The 13,777-nt window shown below is 46.0% G+C and overlaps 1 protein-coding gene across 1 annotated transcript; it reads right to left on the bottom strand.

The window, feature by feature from the left end:
* Positions 1-9,049: 9,049 nt before the first annotated feature.
* On the bottom strand, positions 9,050-13,548 carry LOC100839137 (low affinity sulfate transporter 3). The gene is made up of 12 exons (XM_003558550.4): positions 12,909-13,548; positions 12,562-12,610; positions 12,211-12,418; positions 11,912-12,086; positions 11,054-11,119; positions 10,734-10,964; positions 10,523-10,649; positions 10,154-10,440; positions 9,871-10,064; positions 9,705-9,790; positions 9,544-9,620; positions 9,050-9,443 (listed from the first exon to the last, which is right to left on the bottom strand). The coding sequence occupies exons 1-12, from the start codon at positions 13,242-13,244 to the stop codon at positions 9,291-9,293; spliced, it is 1,989 nt and encodes a 662-aa protein (XP_003558598.1). The 5' UTR covers positions 13,245-13,548; the 3' UTR covers positions 9,050-9,290.
* Between the last annotated feature and the right edge of the window lie 229 nt (positions 13,549-13,777).

The following is a 13,777-nucleotide window of genomic DNA, read 5'->3' as shown; positions in this document are numbered from 1 at the left end:
AGGACAGAGGAGATTAGGGGTGTATCTGACGAGTGATGGAAGTAGACATGGCTTGAAGTAGAGGTAACATCGTAGCAGTGGAGGCCGGTGTACGGCGTAAATGGCGGCGTCCCTCCAATCTATACCGGCAATGGCCGATCACCGGAGTGGACGTTGTCGTTGGCGGCAGCCTTCCTGTACGCTTAAGCGCTCCCCTAGACCTGTAGGGTTTGAGTTGTTGGGTTTTGGCGGAAGTTGAAGCGACCGCCCCATACACGGGTTCGATTTCTGTGCTTTAGTGCTAGTCCCTGGATCGACTCACTAGCACACGCAGTTTCAAGATGTAATATCATAAAACAAAGGTCTCAATATTACAATGAATCATTCAGAATTTAAAAGGTACTTACAACTCGCATAACCTCACGGGTTAGCTGGAAATAAAACAACTGTTTAGCAGCGGAAAACGAAAGATACAAGGGCACATCAACACCACGGTGAGAGCGTGTTGGAATGTAAGCCCGTAACCCAAACAAGCAGAACGTACATCTTACTCGTCGTCGGAGCTTCCTGCATCATTAAACGATGCAGCCACTAGGGTCAATACATTGAATGTATTGGCAAGATTCACCAGGAGTTATAACAGAACCTACCAAGTATATGCAGTATTTGGCAAGGTGGAGTTCAGGCTGTTTGCGTGGAAGCAGAACATAAATTACCCTACTACAAATGAATGTTATAGTAATGTTAACTATTGGACACGGGGTAGACACACCCATACTCCTATTAACCTAGAGTACATTGAAGTGGATTCTTCAAGTACCCCTAACATGTTCAAACCATTCATTTTATTTAAGAAATTGGAATGAGTGAGACTTTCCTTACAGCCCTCAAATCTAGTTGCTCAAAAATTGTCCGTAACCGGGGACACGGCTAAGTACTTAGTTTGACACTCTCGAGAGGTTGTACACTTTACCCACAAGAAATCGACGTGTTAATCCCTTGCTGTCCTCAGGGTAGAGTAGCAACGGCATCGTTTACAGGAATTTTCAAACCATAATTACCCAGACCACCTGAGGGACCTACGTTCCCCCTACACGGCTACATCTGCACAATCCCTTGGATCCAGGATCATATGTCTTACATCTATCCTGGCAGAGCCCATATTACCATGTGGTTGTATTGGAAGCTACTAAACAGGAAACTAGTCCAGTCTCTGTTACCCCAGGTGGCATTCCACATTTGCAACGTAGGCGCTCCCCGAATCCACGGGAGAGACGTTCATGGACGATCCATTCCTGAATCCATAGGAACTCGACTCAGAGGGACCCATAGAAATGGACCTGACGCCGCTAATTCTCAAAATCCTCAAAGCAGCCCACCCAGGATGGTTCATTGAATTAGTTGTTTTGCTTTACATCTAACAAAAACATCTCATATAGCCAAAGGCATAACAATATCATAATGTAGTTATTTCCCCCACGATACTACCATAGCCTAGCATTCAACTAAAATCGATGGCAATTTGGTGGCAAGGTAATGGCGAGGGTAAACTATACCACCTGGGATTTATAGCTAGCATAGAGGTACGAGTAATAGTCCTATCAATGCATCTCTACCAACAACACTAATGCGTAAGTATTTTAAAACAACAATAATAATGGGATATGATCAAAGTGAACTTGCCTTGTCCAAGGTTGTGATAGTTCTCGCACTCTTTGCAACAACAAGGAATACACTCCACACAATCTAAAATAAAAGAAACACACACAATAAACACCACATTCAATACAAAATCATGCCATGATGCATATGCTATGATGATGCACACAAAGGTTACTCCTAAAGTAAAAAGTTTCGTTTCTGTTTTGAAAAGTTTTTCAAAAGCCTTGGACAGAATATACCACATCAAAGTGGTAATTAATATGCATGATACATGGATAGGGTTTAAAACAAAACATTGTGCGGCTTTTGCAACATAGAGCAATATTTAAACTTGTATGCCATGATTATACATAAAATAATTTCTTTTCTGGTCCTAATGGACAGAGAACAAGTTTAAATAATTTTACAGTAAGATAACATGCTCAAAACTATTTTGAAACAATTCATTTGAGATTTAAACCATATTCAACCATTCTGTAAATAGCTACTGTCTAAGTTGTTCAAAACTGAAATTAAACAATGCCAAAATACTCTACACGTTGTGACCATTCCAGAAAGGTGCGGATCACAATTTTTGGACAAACAGTTTGAAAGATATGAGGCTTTGAAGTTACAGGGGCTTTTCTGCAAAATCGCATTATCTAATTCGGCCGAAAAAAATAAAAACAAAAAGGAAAACGTTTCGCCACGTGGCAGCGCGGGATAGGCCGAGACCTAGGGTTCCGGCCGGTGGTGCGGGGCGGCGCGGGCAGGCGGCACGGGGAGGCGGCAAGCGACGGCGGGGCGGCGCGGTGGTGCAAGGGCGCGGGCGAGCGGCGGGCGGCTGCGGGCGGGCACGGGGGCAGAGCGGCGCGGGCGCGCGGGCAGGCGGGCTCTCGGGCACGGGCGCGGAGGCGGGCGTGCGGGTGGGGCGGCGGCGCGGCCCGGCGGAGCGGGAGGCGGGGCGGCGGTGCGGGAGGGGGACGGCGCGCGGCCGGCGGCCGGCGCCGGGGAAGACGGCGGACGGCGACGCGGAGCTCCAAATCGCGGTCGGCTCGCGTCACTGCGTGCGCAAGGAAGAGAGGAGGAACGGGATGGGGTCGGCGCGGAGAGAACCTCACCGGAACGGCGGCGAATCGCGAAGAACGGCGACGGCAGCAACGAACTCCGGCGAGCAATTACTTTCTAACCGGTGCGAAATCGGACGAGCGTTTTGGGGGAAGTGGAGGAGAAAAGCGAGGGCTTCGGTATGACGCGCGGGGTTTCGGATTTGGAGGTTCGTGCGCGAAGATATCGGAGGTGGAGTCGTGGGCAGTTCGCGGGGTGTGCGTGGCCGGATTTCTCGGCCGGAGGTTGAAGAAGATGTGGGGCCCACCGGTCAGTGAGAGGGACCGCGCGGTTCGGGCTGGGCCGGTCCGGTTTGACCGGTTTTCTTCAGTTTTTCCTTTTCTTTAATTTCTTTTCTGTTTTTGAACCTCAAAAATGACTCGAAGCTCCGAATCACTCCAAATAAAATGCAACAAAATTTGTAAAATCATATTTTCATATGATCTAACTTTTGGAACAAGAATTTCCTCAAAATAAAACATTTAAAAATACATTTGCCTATAAAATGGCTTTTAGGGCCCTTAGGCTATCAAAACAAATGATTTTTCAAAATAATTTCAAAAGCCAATTTATGGGATAGCTCTATATATGCATTAAATCCCTTTTTTACCACAATACCCTCATGGGTTAAAATGCAAATACTCAAAAGCAAGATCAAGGTCCAAAATCAAATAAAGGCATCTTTGCAAAAGAGTTTTCTGGGCAAATTTTATAGTTTTGAAAGTGATCAAATGCAAAGGTGACATGATACTTATGATATGCAATGCATATGAAGAGTTTTGAAAATTGGGATGTTACAGAAGTCCTCACGAGAACTAGGTGGCTTGTGAGGGTTCGAAACTCAATACTTAGTACATCAATATGTTTAAAAAAGAATACAGTTACTTACTGGGAGTGGTTCCTTTTAGCAGTCCCTCATTTCCAGGATCATAAGAGCATCTCCAGCCGGCCCCCCTAAAGGCCCCCCAAACGCAAAATGGGGGCGCCGGCTCTAAAAAACCCACCCAGCCCACTCCCCTAAATCCAAAAAGTAGCCGATGTGGCCAAAAAATTTAGCCGGCGCCCCCAGGTCGCTCCCTACTCGAGGGGGGGGGGGGCTGAAGCTGAAAAGCAGCGCGGGCCACCACTGTCGGTGAGACAAACCAAATTTGTGGGATGTTTAGGGGGTGCAGCTGGGTCGTGGCTGGGCCTCAAACGAACAGGGTGCGCCGGCGCCCCCCCATATGGCCATACGCCAAGCGATTTATGGGGGAGACGAGTGGAGATGCTCTGAAGCTTCCAATAGTCCCATGCCAAGAACATGCTCTGCCATGAGGCTCCTACTGCTCCGTTCTTAATTTTTTTCGAGTATTTTCCTTTAATGCAATCAATATATACTTGTCTGCCTTTGAGAAGTCTAATGGAAGAAGTATTTCATTTTTTAATAAGTCGTTCCACTCCCCCCCCCCTCCCTCGAAAAGTGGACTAAGCGACAATGCCACAATTTCGAAGAACTTGTACCTTTCTTTTTCTTCTTAGCATTACATCAACATTAAAATCATTCACATTACTCACATGAATAACCAAAGAATTAAGCAATGACATGTATAATTTGCCTTGTTTGACGCCGAGGCCAACATCCTTATTACGTTGTTTAATAACACATTATTGATTGCCAAATAAACATCAGAATAAAACATCATCTAGACAAGAAACGTAAATTTAACTTCCTACTTAATGTAGGTACATAAAGAACATAATTTAAATGAAGACGAAATCTGGTTTGTGGCTCCAAGGTGAGAGACCCCACAGCTTCAGTGCGACTTCTTTCCCGTTTGTAACGTTAAGATTCTTCTCTTTCCCCTTATAATCTGGGTCATATTTAATTCCCGAATGGAGTTTGCAACATGAAAAGTTGCACCTGAATCAACCCACCATGCACTTTAAGAAAAAATCAATAGTTAAAGATTCATATACGAAAGTTATTTTATCTTTACCCTTTTTATTCATCCATTTGAGCCAAGCTGTGCAATCCTTAGGGAAATAGCCTATCCTACTATAAAATTTGCAACTATTACTTTGCACACCATCAGAGATGTTGGCAGCTTGACCTTTTTGCTTTAGGAGAAATATGGACATTATTCTTGATGAATGGCTTCTTCTGAGCCTTGGAGGATCCTTGACCATCATGTTACCTCTTGGGAGAGGCAACAAGGAGGGTCTGGTCATTTGCCTGCTTCATAATTCTCTCCTCCTGGACAACCCTAGGAGTCATCTCTGTGAGTGTCCATTTTTCCTTGATAGAATTGTACTTGATCTTAAATTTATCAAACTCAGCTGGAAGCAACTCTAAAATGAGGAAAATCAGGATATTTTTTCATGAACACACTCCAAATCTTTAAGATTTGAAGTGGCATTTACCATCCTCATTATATGCCCCCTAACATTTTCTTCAACCATATACTTCGCAAATACCTTGCCAAGAAGCTCACGCGAATAAACTTTCTCGGAGATTTTGAATTGCTCCTCCACAACCGCAAGAAATTCTTTGGCAGTGCTCCGATAATGTCGGGAGAGATTGAAGCATTTATTACGAGGAACACCACATGATTGGAGTTCTCCCATTTTTCCAGCTTTTGTCATAAGTTCTTTTCAGTTCGTCATTACTTGCGAAAATGGGTATGACGACCTGAAAATAACTTAAGACACAAAGATGGAGAAATGGGAGAACTCCAATCATGTGACGCTCCCTGTAATGAATGCTTCCATCTCACTTGATATTATCGGGGCACTTCCAAAAATGGGCACTGCCAAATAATTTCTTGCGGCAGTGGAGGAGCAATTTAAAGGCTCCGAGAAAGTTTATTCACGTGAGCTTCTTGGCAAGCTACTTGCAAAGTCTACGGTTGAAGGAAATGTTAGGGGGCATATAATGACGATGGTTATTGGTTAATGCCACTTCAAAGCTTAAAGTTGTGAACTTGAAAATATCCAGATTCTCCTCATTTTGTAGTCCCCTCCAGCTGAGTTTGATCAATTTAAGATCAACTACAAAAAAAATTCACAAGGAAAAATGGACACTCGCAGAGATGACCCCTAGGGCTGTCCAAGAGGAGCAAAGAATTATGAAACGGGCTTCTTGTTGCCTCTTCCAAGAGGAAACATGATGGTCCAAGAATGCTCCAAGGTTCAGAAGAAGTCATTCATCAAAAATGATGTTTATATGTCTCCTAAAGGAAAAGATCAAGTTGTCACCTTTGCTGGTGTGGAAAGTAATACTTGCAATTTTTGCAGTAGGACATGCCATTTCCGTAAGGTTTTTCCTAACTTGGCTCAAATGGATGGATAAAAAAGGGCAAAGATGAAATAACTTCCATTGACGAATCTTTATATATTGGTTTTTCTCGAAGTACATGGTGGATTGATTCAGGTGCAAATGTTCATGTTGCAAACTCCATGTAGGGTTGAAAAATGATCCAAATTATAAGGGGAAAGACAAGAAGCTTTAAGGCGGCGAATGTGAAGGAAGCCGCCGTTGAAGCTGTGGGGTCTCTCACATTGGAGCTACACACTGGCTTTTGTCTTCATTTGAATAATGTTCTTTATGTACCTACATTAAGTAGGAATTAATTTCAGTTTCTTATCTAGATGATGTTTATTTGGCAATCAACAATTTGTTTTTTTTTGACCGAAAACTGCAGGAGAGGCTTCGATATATATATATGTGTGTGCGCTAAGTCGATCAGCCACCTTGGCATGCATATCCCCCGGGGACCAACTGACACCAAGCCTCGACCAACAATCCAAGCTGAAGCTGCAATCAAAGAACAAATGATCCCTTGTTTCCCTGAGATTACGGTCACAAAGAATGCAGTTGAGTCACCTTGGCATGCATATCCCCCGGGGACCAACTGACACCAAGCCTCGACCAACAATCCAAGCTGAAGCTGCAATCAAAGAACAAATGATCCCTTGTTTCCCTGAGATTACGGTCACAAAGAATGCAGTTGAGTGTCCCATTTCTGTTGCAGTTCCTTCGATCCATCAAATCTCTGGTATTGAGTTTGTCCCAGGAGAGCAGCCAAGCAAAGCCCTTCAGTTTGGGGACACATCTATTCCTCCATATCCAGGTGACGCGCATAGTGGGGAGATGGTGAGGGAAACAAAGGCGATAGTAAGCAGAGGAGGAAAAGGACCCGGTGCCCCAATGACAAATCCACAAATCCGAATCCTGTTGATGAAGGTTGATGCTAGCCAAATTGTTGAGGATGGTAGTGAGCTCTTGGAAGGCCAACTCCGAGAGCGGAAGCACAAAGTGATCAAAGCGATCCTCTGAAAGCGCGAAGTTGCAAAGCGTGATTTCCTTATCCAAGGCAAAGGAAAATGCCCTGGGGAACCTGTCACAGTAAGGCTCCCCGTCCCAAGCATCTCTCCAGAACGACAAAGACCTCCCTTTGCCAGGCAAGGCCCTGGACACAGATTTGAAATTAGGGGCCAAGGCAACCAGATCACGCCACCAAAAGGACCCAAGCTTATCCTCCGCCGAGGGGATCGAATTCTCATAGTGAGACGACCAGATGAGCTTAACCCAAGGAATGTCCGCATGGTTGTAGAATTTGAACAAGAATTTGACCATCTGAGCTTCATTGAACATAGAGAGGTCAAGAACCCCGAGACCCCCTCTATTCTTAGGCCTGTACACCTTGTCCCAGGCAGCAAGGGCCTTGCACCGTCCCGAGATCTCCGATTTATTCCACAGGGCGATGCGGCGACGGTTGTCAACAGCTTCAATGAAGCCATCCTGAACCTTGAACACACTCAGAGCAAAGGCCGGGAGCGATGAGAGCACCGATTTCACCACTTGCAGACGGCCCCCAAGAGAGAAAGGATGCACAAGAGGCCAGCCGCCGATCGATACGATCAATGACATGCATTAGATCCCGAATCATGGGCCAAGAGGTGCCCACCGGCAGCCCAAGATAGGTGAAGGGGAAGGAGCCAATGGAGCACCCCGAGGTGCCAGCCAGGACCTCCGTACGCTGCGGCGAGATGTTGATCGGGATCAAACAAGACTTGGCAAAGTTCACCCTGAGACCCATGGCCTGGTAGAAGGACTGAAGCAGAGCTTTCAGACAAATGAGCTGCAGACCCGAGGCTTGCATGATGATAAGCGTATCATCAGCGTATTGCACAATAGGGAAGTGAGCATCCCCATTAGGAATTGGCAGCCCCAAAACATTCAGCTGGAAAGCCCTGTTAATGATAGTTTGAAGTAAGTCGGCAGCGAGCACGAAGAGCAGGGGAGACAGGGGATCCCCCTGTCTAACACCACGAAGGCAGCGAAAGGGTTTGCCTGGCACGCCATTGAGAAGCACAGAAGAGGAGCCAGAGGCCAGCAGGTTTTCCATCCAACCCAGCCACTTGTCGTCAAAACCCATACGCTGAAGAATAGCTAAAACAGCCGAGTGCTCATTGAGATCGAAAACTTTCTCAAAATCCAACTTGATGACCACAACCTCCCTTCTGGACTGTTTGCACTGGTGAATTATATGTGTTATTGCTTTTTTTTTGGCCTCGGGCCAGGGTATGCTCCCCCGCGTCGCTGTGGCCCTGGGATGTCCTTCAGGAGTCCTGTGCAGTCCCCGGCCGCGGATGTGCCTACGGTGGAGCGCAATCCTGACCTGCAGCTGGATCCTGAGCTCCGCCTGTTTGCTTCCGATCTGGGCATTGCCTCTGCGTTCGACCGGGATCTCCAGATTGCGCTTCTTGAGCAGCATGATGCTGCGCTCCAGGAACCGGAACCGTTTGATCCTGCCGATCCCAAGGGAAAGAAGGCTGCTGCCGATCCCAATCAACAATTTGTTATTAAATGATGTAACAAGGATCTTTGCCTTGGCCTCAAACAAGGCTAATTATACGTGTTATTGCTTTTTTTTTTTGGTTATGCATGTGTTGAATGTAGAAATGGAAGGTATGCAAAGGTACAAGTTCTTCGAAATTGTGGCATCCTCAATTAAACCACATTTCGAGGAGGAGAATAACAGTTTGGACTGGTCACACCATACGGAGATTTTTTGTGGTTAATTATTAGTAATTTCGCTGGAAAAATTATGTTTACAGCTTACATTAATTTATACTGAAGGCTATGAGAAAGTTGAGAAAAGAAACACATCAATAATGTACGATTGGAGGGACTAGTTCTATGCAAGTATGATTTGGAACCTGCATAGGGTCATGGCTTCAAATTTATTGAGTCTGACAAATGACTATCTAATTAACTTATTCGAAACACAATTCATGAAACTCTTTTCTGAAGAATTCTTCAATGCTTTGTCCTGTCTTGTGAGATCTGAAAAGTTCCGAGCCAATGTATTGCAACACACAGTACATACTTATATTTTAGTACTACAGTCACAAAAAGATGACCGCATACCACTTCAGTTAATTTGTTTGATTACTATGGAAACATACATTTACTGTCACTGTTACAATGTTACTGTTTGTTTAAGCATCTGCTCAGCTGCAAACCATGTTCACTGGATACAAATCCGCACGACATGGTGTTATTTTCTACTGGCATGCACTTAACATTCCATAGCACTGCCCTTATGTGCAGTTAAACTTGCTTCCACTGCTTCGCCTACTGTCAGGAAAATCCATTCTTCTCCTATTCTGTCAACCACTCGTCCCAATTTCATCTTCTGAATTGCCTGCCATCCCGGGCTGGCAATAGCCATCTGCAGATAGTTATTTGAATGCACGAGTGAGATAATTTAATTTGGAAATACCTGTCAATTTTAACCAAACTTTGGTATGCTCGTCAGTTCATCATCTTACCTGTATGCCCAGAGACGCCAGCTCCTTGTGAATTTCTTCCAATCCCACAAGTCCTGAAGTGTCAATGTTTACCACATCTGCAGACCAGGAGCATGAATCAAATAGGTTTTTGGGCTTTCAGTATCAGTTTAGTAATGGTAAACATCTTTGTACAAACTTACTTGACATGTCAAGGACAACGGATTGCACCGTTTCCTTGGCCTTTCCATTGGATGTCTCCACTTCTGACCTTACCCATTCTATGATCCTGAATGAACAACACCTGCGTAAGTCTTCACATTTTGAATTTTTCATAAAGTGAGGTTTATTCTATGTGATCATTAGTACCTTTCTTTGATAAAACTTGCATTGATGAAACATAGGAAGGATGTATCAATGCGTATGACTTGTACAGCTGGTGTCCGGCATGCCACAGGGTACTGCCTGATGCTGCAAAAGATGTTTGTTCCTTGTAGCCTGCCTAGAATCTCTACCTGAGGCCGGATTGACTGTATGATGATCTTTGCAAAAGAGATGGCAAGCTGCAACGATCAGCCCTAAACAAGTCAGAAACTGAAAGACTTTGTGCATATATGATTTCATTCAGAGAGAGGTATATCGATCATCTTACTGCAACTCCAAGGCCAGTCTCCACCGACTGAAAGAGCACGCCAAGGAATGCACCAAGGCATATGAGGAAATCCATCCTGTCAACTTTCCATATGTTGCAAGCTTCTCTGATGTCAATCAGTCCAGGAAGTGCTGATAGAATGATGGAAGCTAGCACCGCCATAGGTGTGTAGTAGAGGAGCTTCATGAAAAACTCCAAGGCAATAAACACCGTGGCAGCCATGACGATATTGGAAACCGTTGACCTTGCACCTGCGCTGAAGTTCACAGCGGTTCTAGAGAATGAACCTGCAAATATCTGTCAGACACGTCGCCCTACGTATTTGGCTTCTTTTCAGAAGATCACAGTCATTTTAATCATAATGATCACCTGTTGCGACATAGCATGAGGATAAAGATCCAGCAACATTTGAGAATCCCATTGCTATCATTTCCTTATTTCCATCTAGCTTATATCCTCTGATCGAGGCGAAAGATCGTCCAACGGCAATGGCTTCCTGAAACAGGCAGTGCAGACTTGTTCTGTCAGTTAAATCTGCATTTGAACTTGCAACACCTGCTGGATCGTGTGTCGAAATTACCGTAAGCGCAATGATCGCACAGATGATGGCAATCTTGGCGCATTCTGTGGTGTATGGTCCATTCAACTGTATCTGCTTGGCCGAGCTTGGATTCAGGCCTGCATGCACATTCTTTATGATCTTCACGCCGTGCTCGTCAGCTTTCGTGGCGTAGACTGCAGCCGTGGACAGAATAACGGAGAGCAATGGTGAAATTGCAGACAGCCAGAAGAGCTTCTTGTACCTCCTTCCCTGTGATTCGATTTTCACCGCCGTTCTTTCATGTTAGCAAGAACAGTATTGTGATCAACTAAATCAAACAGAGTTCTGACTCTTCTTACAATGAACCGTGTGGCGAGGATGAATATGAGAAACGAGCATCCGATAAAGAAGTTGCCTGGATGCCACTGCAATTAGACAGCAATAGCCACATTAGATGCTGCCGAGATAGCAAAATTCCAGATATAAGCTGGATGAGTTCACACAGAGGTATGCACTGTCTTTGTCCAAATAGTGATTTCCAAACAGTAAACCGTGTGCAGGCATGTGCTCGTATTATTGGTCCACTAAACGCCAGTAGTGCGGTACCGTAGCGTCAACTTGCGTATGCACTCCAAGGATTCAGTCTGGCTTGTTGTCTTTAGCTCCAGGCTTCCATCAGTGATTCAGTCTCAATCTCTTTAGTCAATCTTTTTTTAGAGATGGCTTCATACTATAACTACTCCCGTGATCACATAACTAGGTTGGGGTCTAGTGCTTGTTTATTATTTTAACACTATAGTCGATCTGAACATTGAATTCTCAATCAGAGCAGAGGTGTTAAATTTTCTTCTTTCTTAGCGATAATTCCAAAAGTGCAGGTTATGACACAAAATTCCAAAGGTTGGCCTGTGTCATGGTGCTTGTCCTTTTCTGCGTCACGGGGATACTGGCAAATTAGAAATAATTTAGTGCTAAGTTGAAATTGTATTGCTAAATTTGTGATGAGAAAAAAGAATACTTTTCTAATATGCTTCACGCAACGTATATGTATTGCGTTAACAGATATATGTGGAGGAAATAGGGAGAAAATGACATGTTTTATTATCCGATCCATTAGTCTTATTGGGGAATCAAATCATATGCCCCACTACTAAAGTGCGGCATAGTATCAGATCTGTCCTTAATCTTGTTATTACTGTGTCGCAGTTGGCACTCACGGGGTCATGGAGCGCGGAGCAGACGGCCTTGAAGACGGAGACGACGTCCGTGCTGTTGGTGAAGCGGCTGAGCCCGAGGAGCCCCTTGAGCTGCTGCAGCCCGATCACGATGGCCGCTCCCGCCATGAAGCCGACGATGGCCGCGTGCGACAGGAAATCCACCAGGAACCCCAGCCTGCAGAGACGACCCTGCCATGGTTAGTCAACAGAGCAGAGCAGAACTGCGTGTGGATGGATTTTTATTTTTTTACACGGAGTGGAGATATCAGATACTGGTATGTGTGTGCGGCGACACGAACCTGAAGAGGCCGAAGGAGACCTGGAAGACGCCCGCGAGGAAGGTGACGGTGAAGACCAGCGTCCGGTAGGTCGCCGGGTCGGCGGCCGGGTCGACGACCTTCTGCACCATGGTCGACAGCAGCAGCGACACGACGGCGACGGGCCCGATGGCGATCTCCCTCGACGTCCCCATCACGGCGTAGATCAGAGGCGGCACCACGCTCGTGTCTACATTTCCAGCAGCGAGAATTTGATCTCAGAACAGTGGAAAAGGAACAAATCATGCATGCATGGCTGATGATACGCAATTCTTAATTTGCACGGTGTAAACTATGTTGGGTGGATGGAAGCTTGTGATAATTGGTGCTTACAAAGACCGTACTGGGGGTCCAGCTTGGCGAGGTTGGCGTATCCAATGCTCTGAAAAAAGCAAAGCCATTTCCAAGAGATAACATGTGAGATATGGACGACGAGATTACTATGAACAGCAACCCATATATCTTGCCAAAAACTATATGATGCAGAGACTTGGTTAATTAGAGCAAGCAACTTTCATTTCTTTGTTGGTGACAATAGAAAGTCATTAGTCTTCAACGATGCAAATATCCAGGAGATATGATGATGACCACAGCCAGCTATCCTGTGGAAGAAAAGGCCGAAACATACGTACTGCATGATTGCATAAGACTTGAGACCAGAGCGGTCAGCGGTGTGCTACCTGTGGGATGCCAAGGCTGGCAAGCGTAAGGCCAGCCATGACGTCGCTCTTGAAAGACTTGAGAGTGTAGCTCTTCCCCCACTGCAGCACCGGGAACACGGCCTGCAGCGCCGTCAGGACCCATCCCCACCGCGGCGGCGAACGGTGCCCGCCAGTGCCGCCACCGTTCGCCGACTGCGGGCGGAACGCCTTGCCGAGCACGCCGACGAGCTCCTCGCGGAAGGTCGGCGGCGTGGGGCTGTTCAGGACAAGGCCGGCCGTGTCCGGCCGCCTGGATACATCGAATGCAGGCACCGCGACGGGCGTCTGCATCTCAACGGCAGCCATGGACTCCATGGACTGTAACGTAGTAACTGAAGTGTTTGGGCGAACTCCTAGCTCCCTCGTGTGGTTTAAAAGGGGCTTTGGCTTGGTCTTCCTTGGATGGAGAATCTTGAGTTGGGGTGATCGAAGTGACACGATCGATGGATGATCAAGAGGACGGTCGACGGAGGCTAGATTTCCTCTGCTGTAAACATCACAGGAGAGGAGTCATGGTCTCGGGCTCTTGGATTGTGATATATGATTCTTGGGAGGAAGTAGAGGACATCCATGCATGGATGAGTCGAGTCCCCCCCCATGAGAAATGTTCTCCTGGAGGTGCCTGCTATATATGGGTGTTCCTAGTGGTGGCATGGACAAGGCACACAAAGCTGGCCACATGCATCTCGGTGGGCGGCACTTTCAGTGATTCCTCGATCATTGGCTAAGCCTGCCTGCTGGTGCCTCTTATTACCGGTACAGACCATCCAAGTGTTAGGGAGTAGAAAAGGAGACTCACGAGTTATAATAATAGAGTTATAATAATCCTAAGGAATGGTTATTAAACT

The sequence above is a fragment of the Brachypodium distachyon genome, chromosome 1 (assembly GCF_000005505.3).
Source record: "Brachypodium distachyon strain Bd21 chromosome 1, Brachypodium_distachyon_v3.0, whole genome shotgun sequence".
Taxonomy (NCBI): domain Eukaryota; kingdom Viridiplantae; phylum Streptophyta; class Magnoliopsida; order Poales; family Poaceae; genus Brachypodium; species Brachypodium distachyon.
This window is presented reverse-complemented; position numbering and strand designations above follow the sequence as displayed.

What these genes read in the sequence shown, in the direction of transcription:
- LOC100839137 (XM_003558550.4), bottom strand. Translation starts at nt 13,244, where the DNA reads ATGGAGTCCATGGCTGCCGTTGAGATGCAGACGCCCGTCGCGGTGCCT. An exon ending in GCAAGTTTTATCAAAGAAAG is followed by an intron (nt 9,791 to 9,870) that starts GTACTAATGATC and finishes TTGTTCATTCAG; the next exon opens with GATCATAGAATGGGTAAGGT. An exon ending in TGGCGTCTCTGGGCATACAG is followed by an intron (nt 9,444 to 9,543) that starts GTAAGATGATGA and finishes AACTATCTGCAG; the next exon opens with ATGGCTATTGCCAGCCCGGG.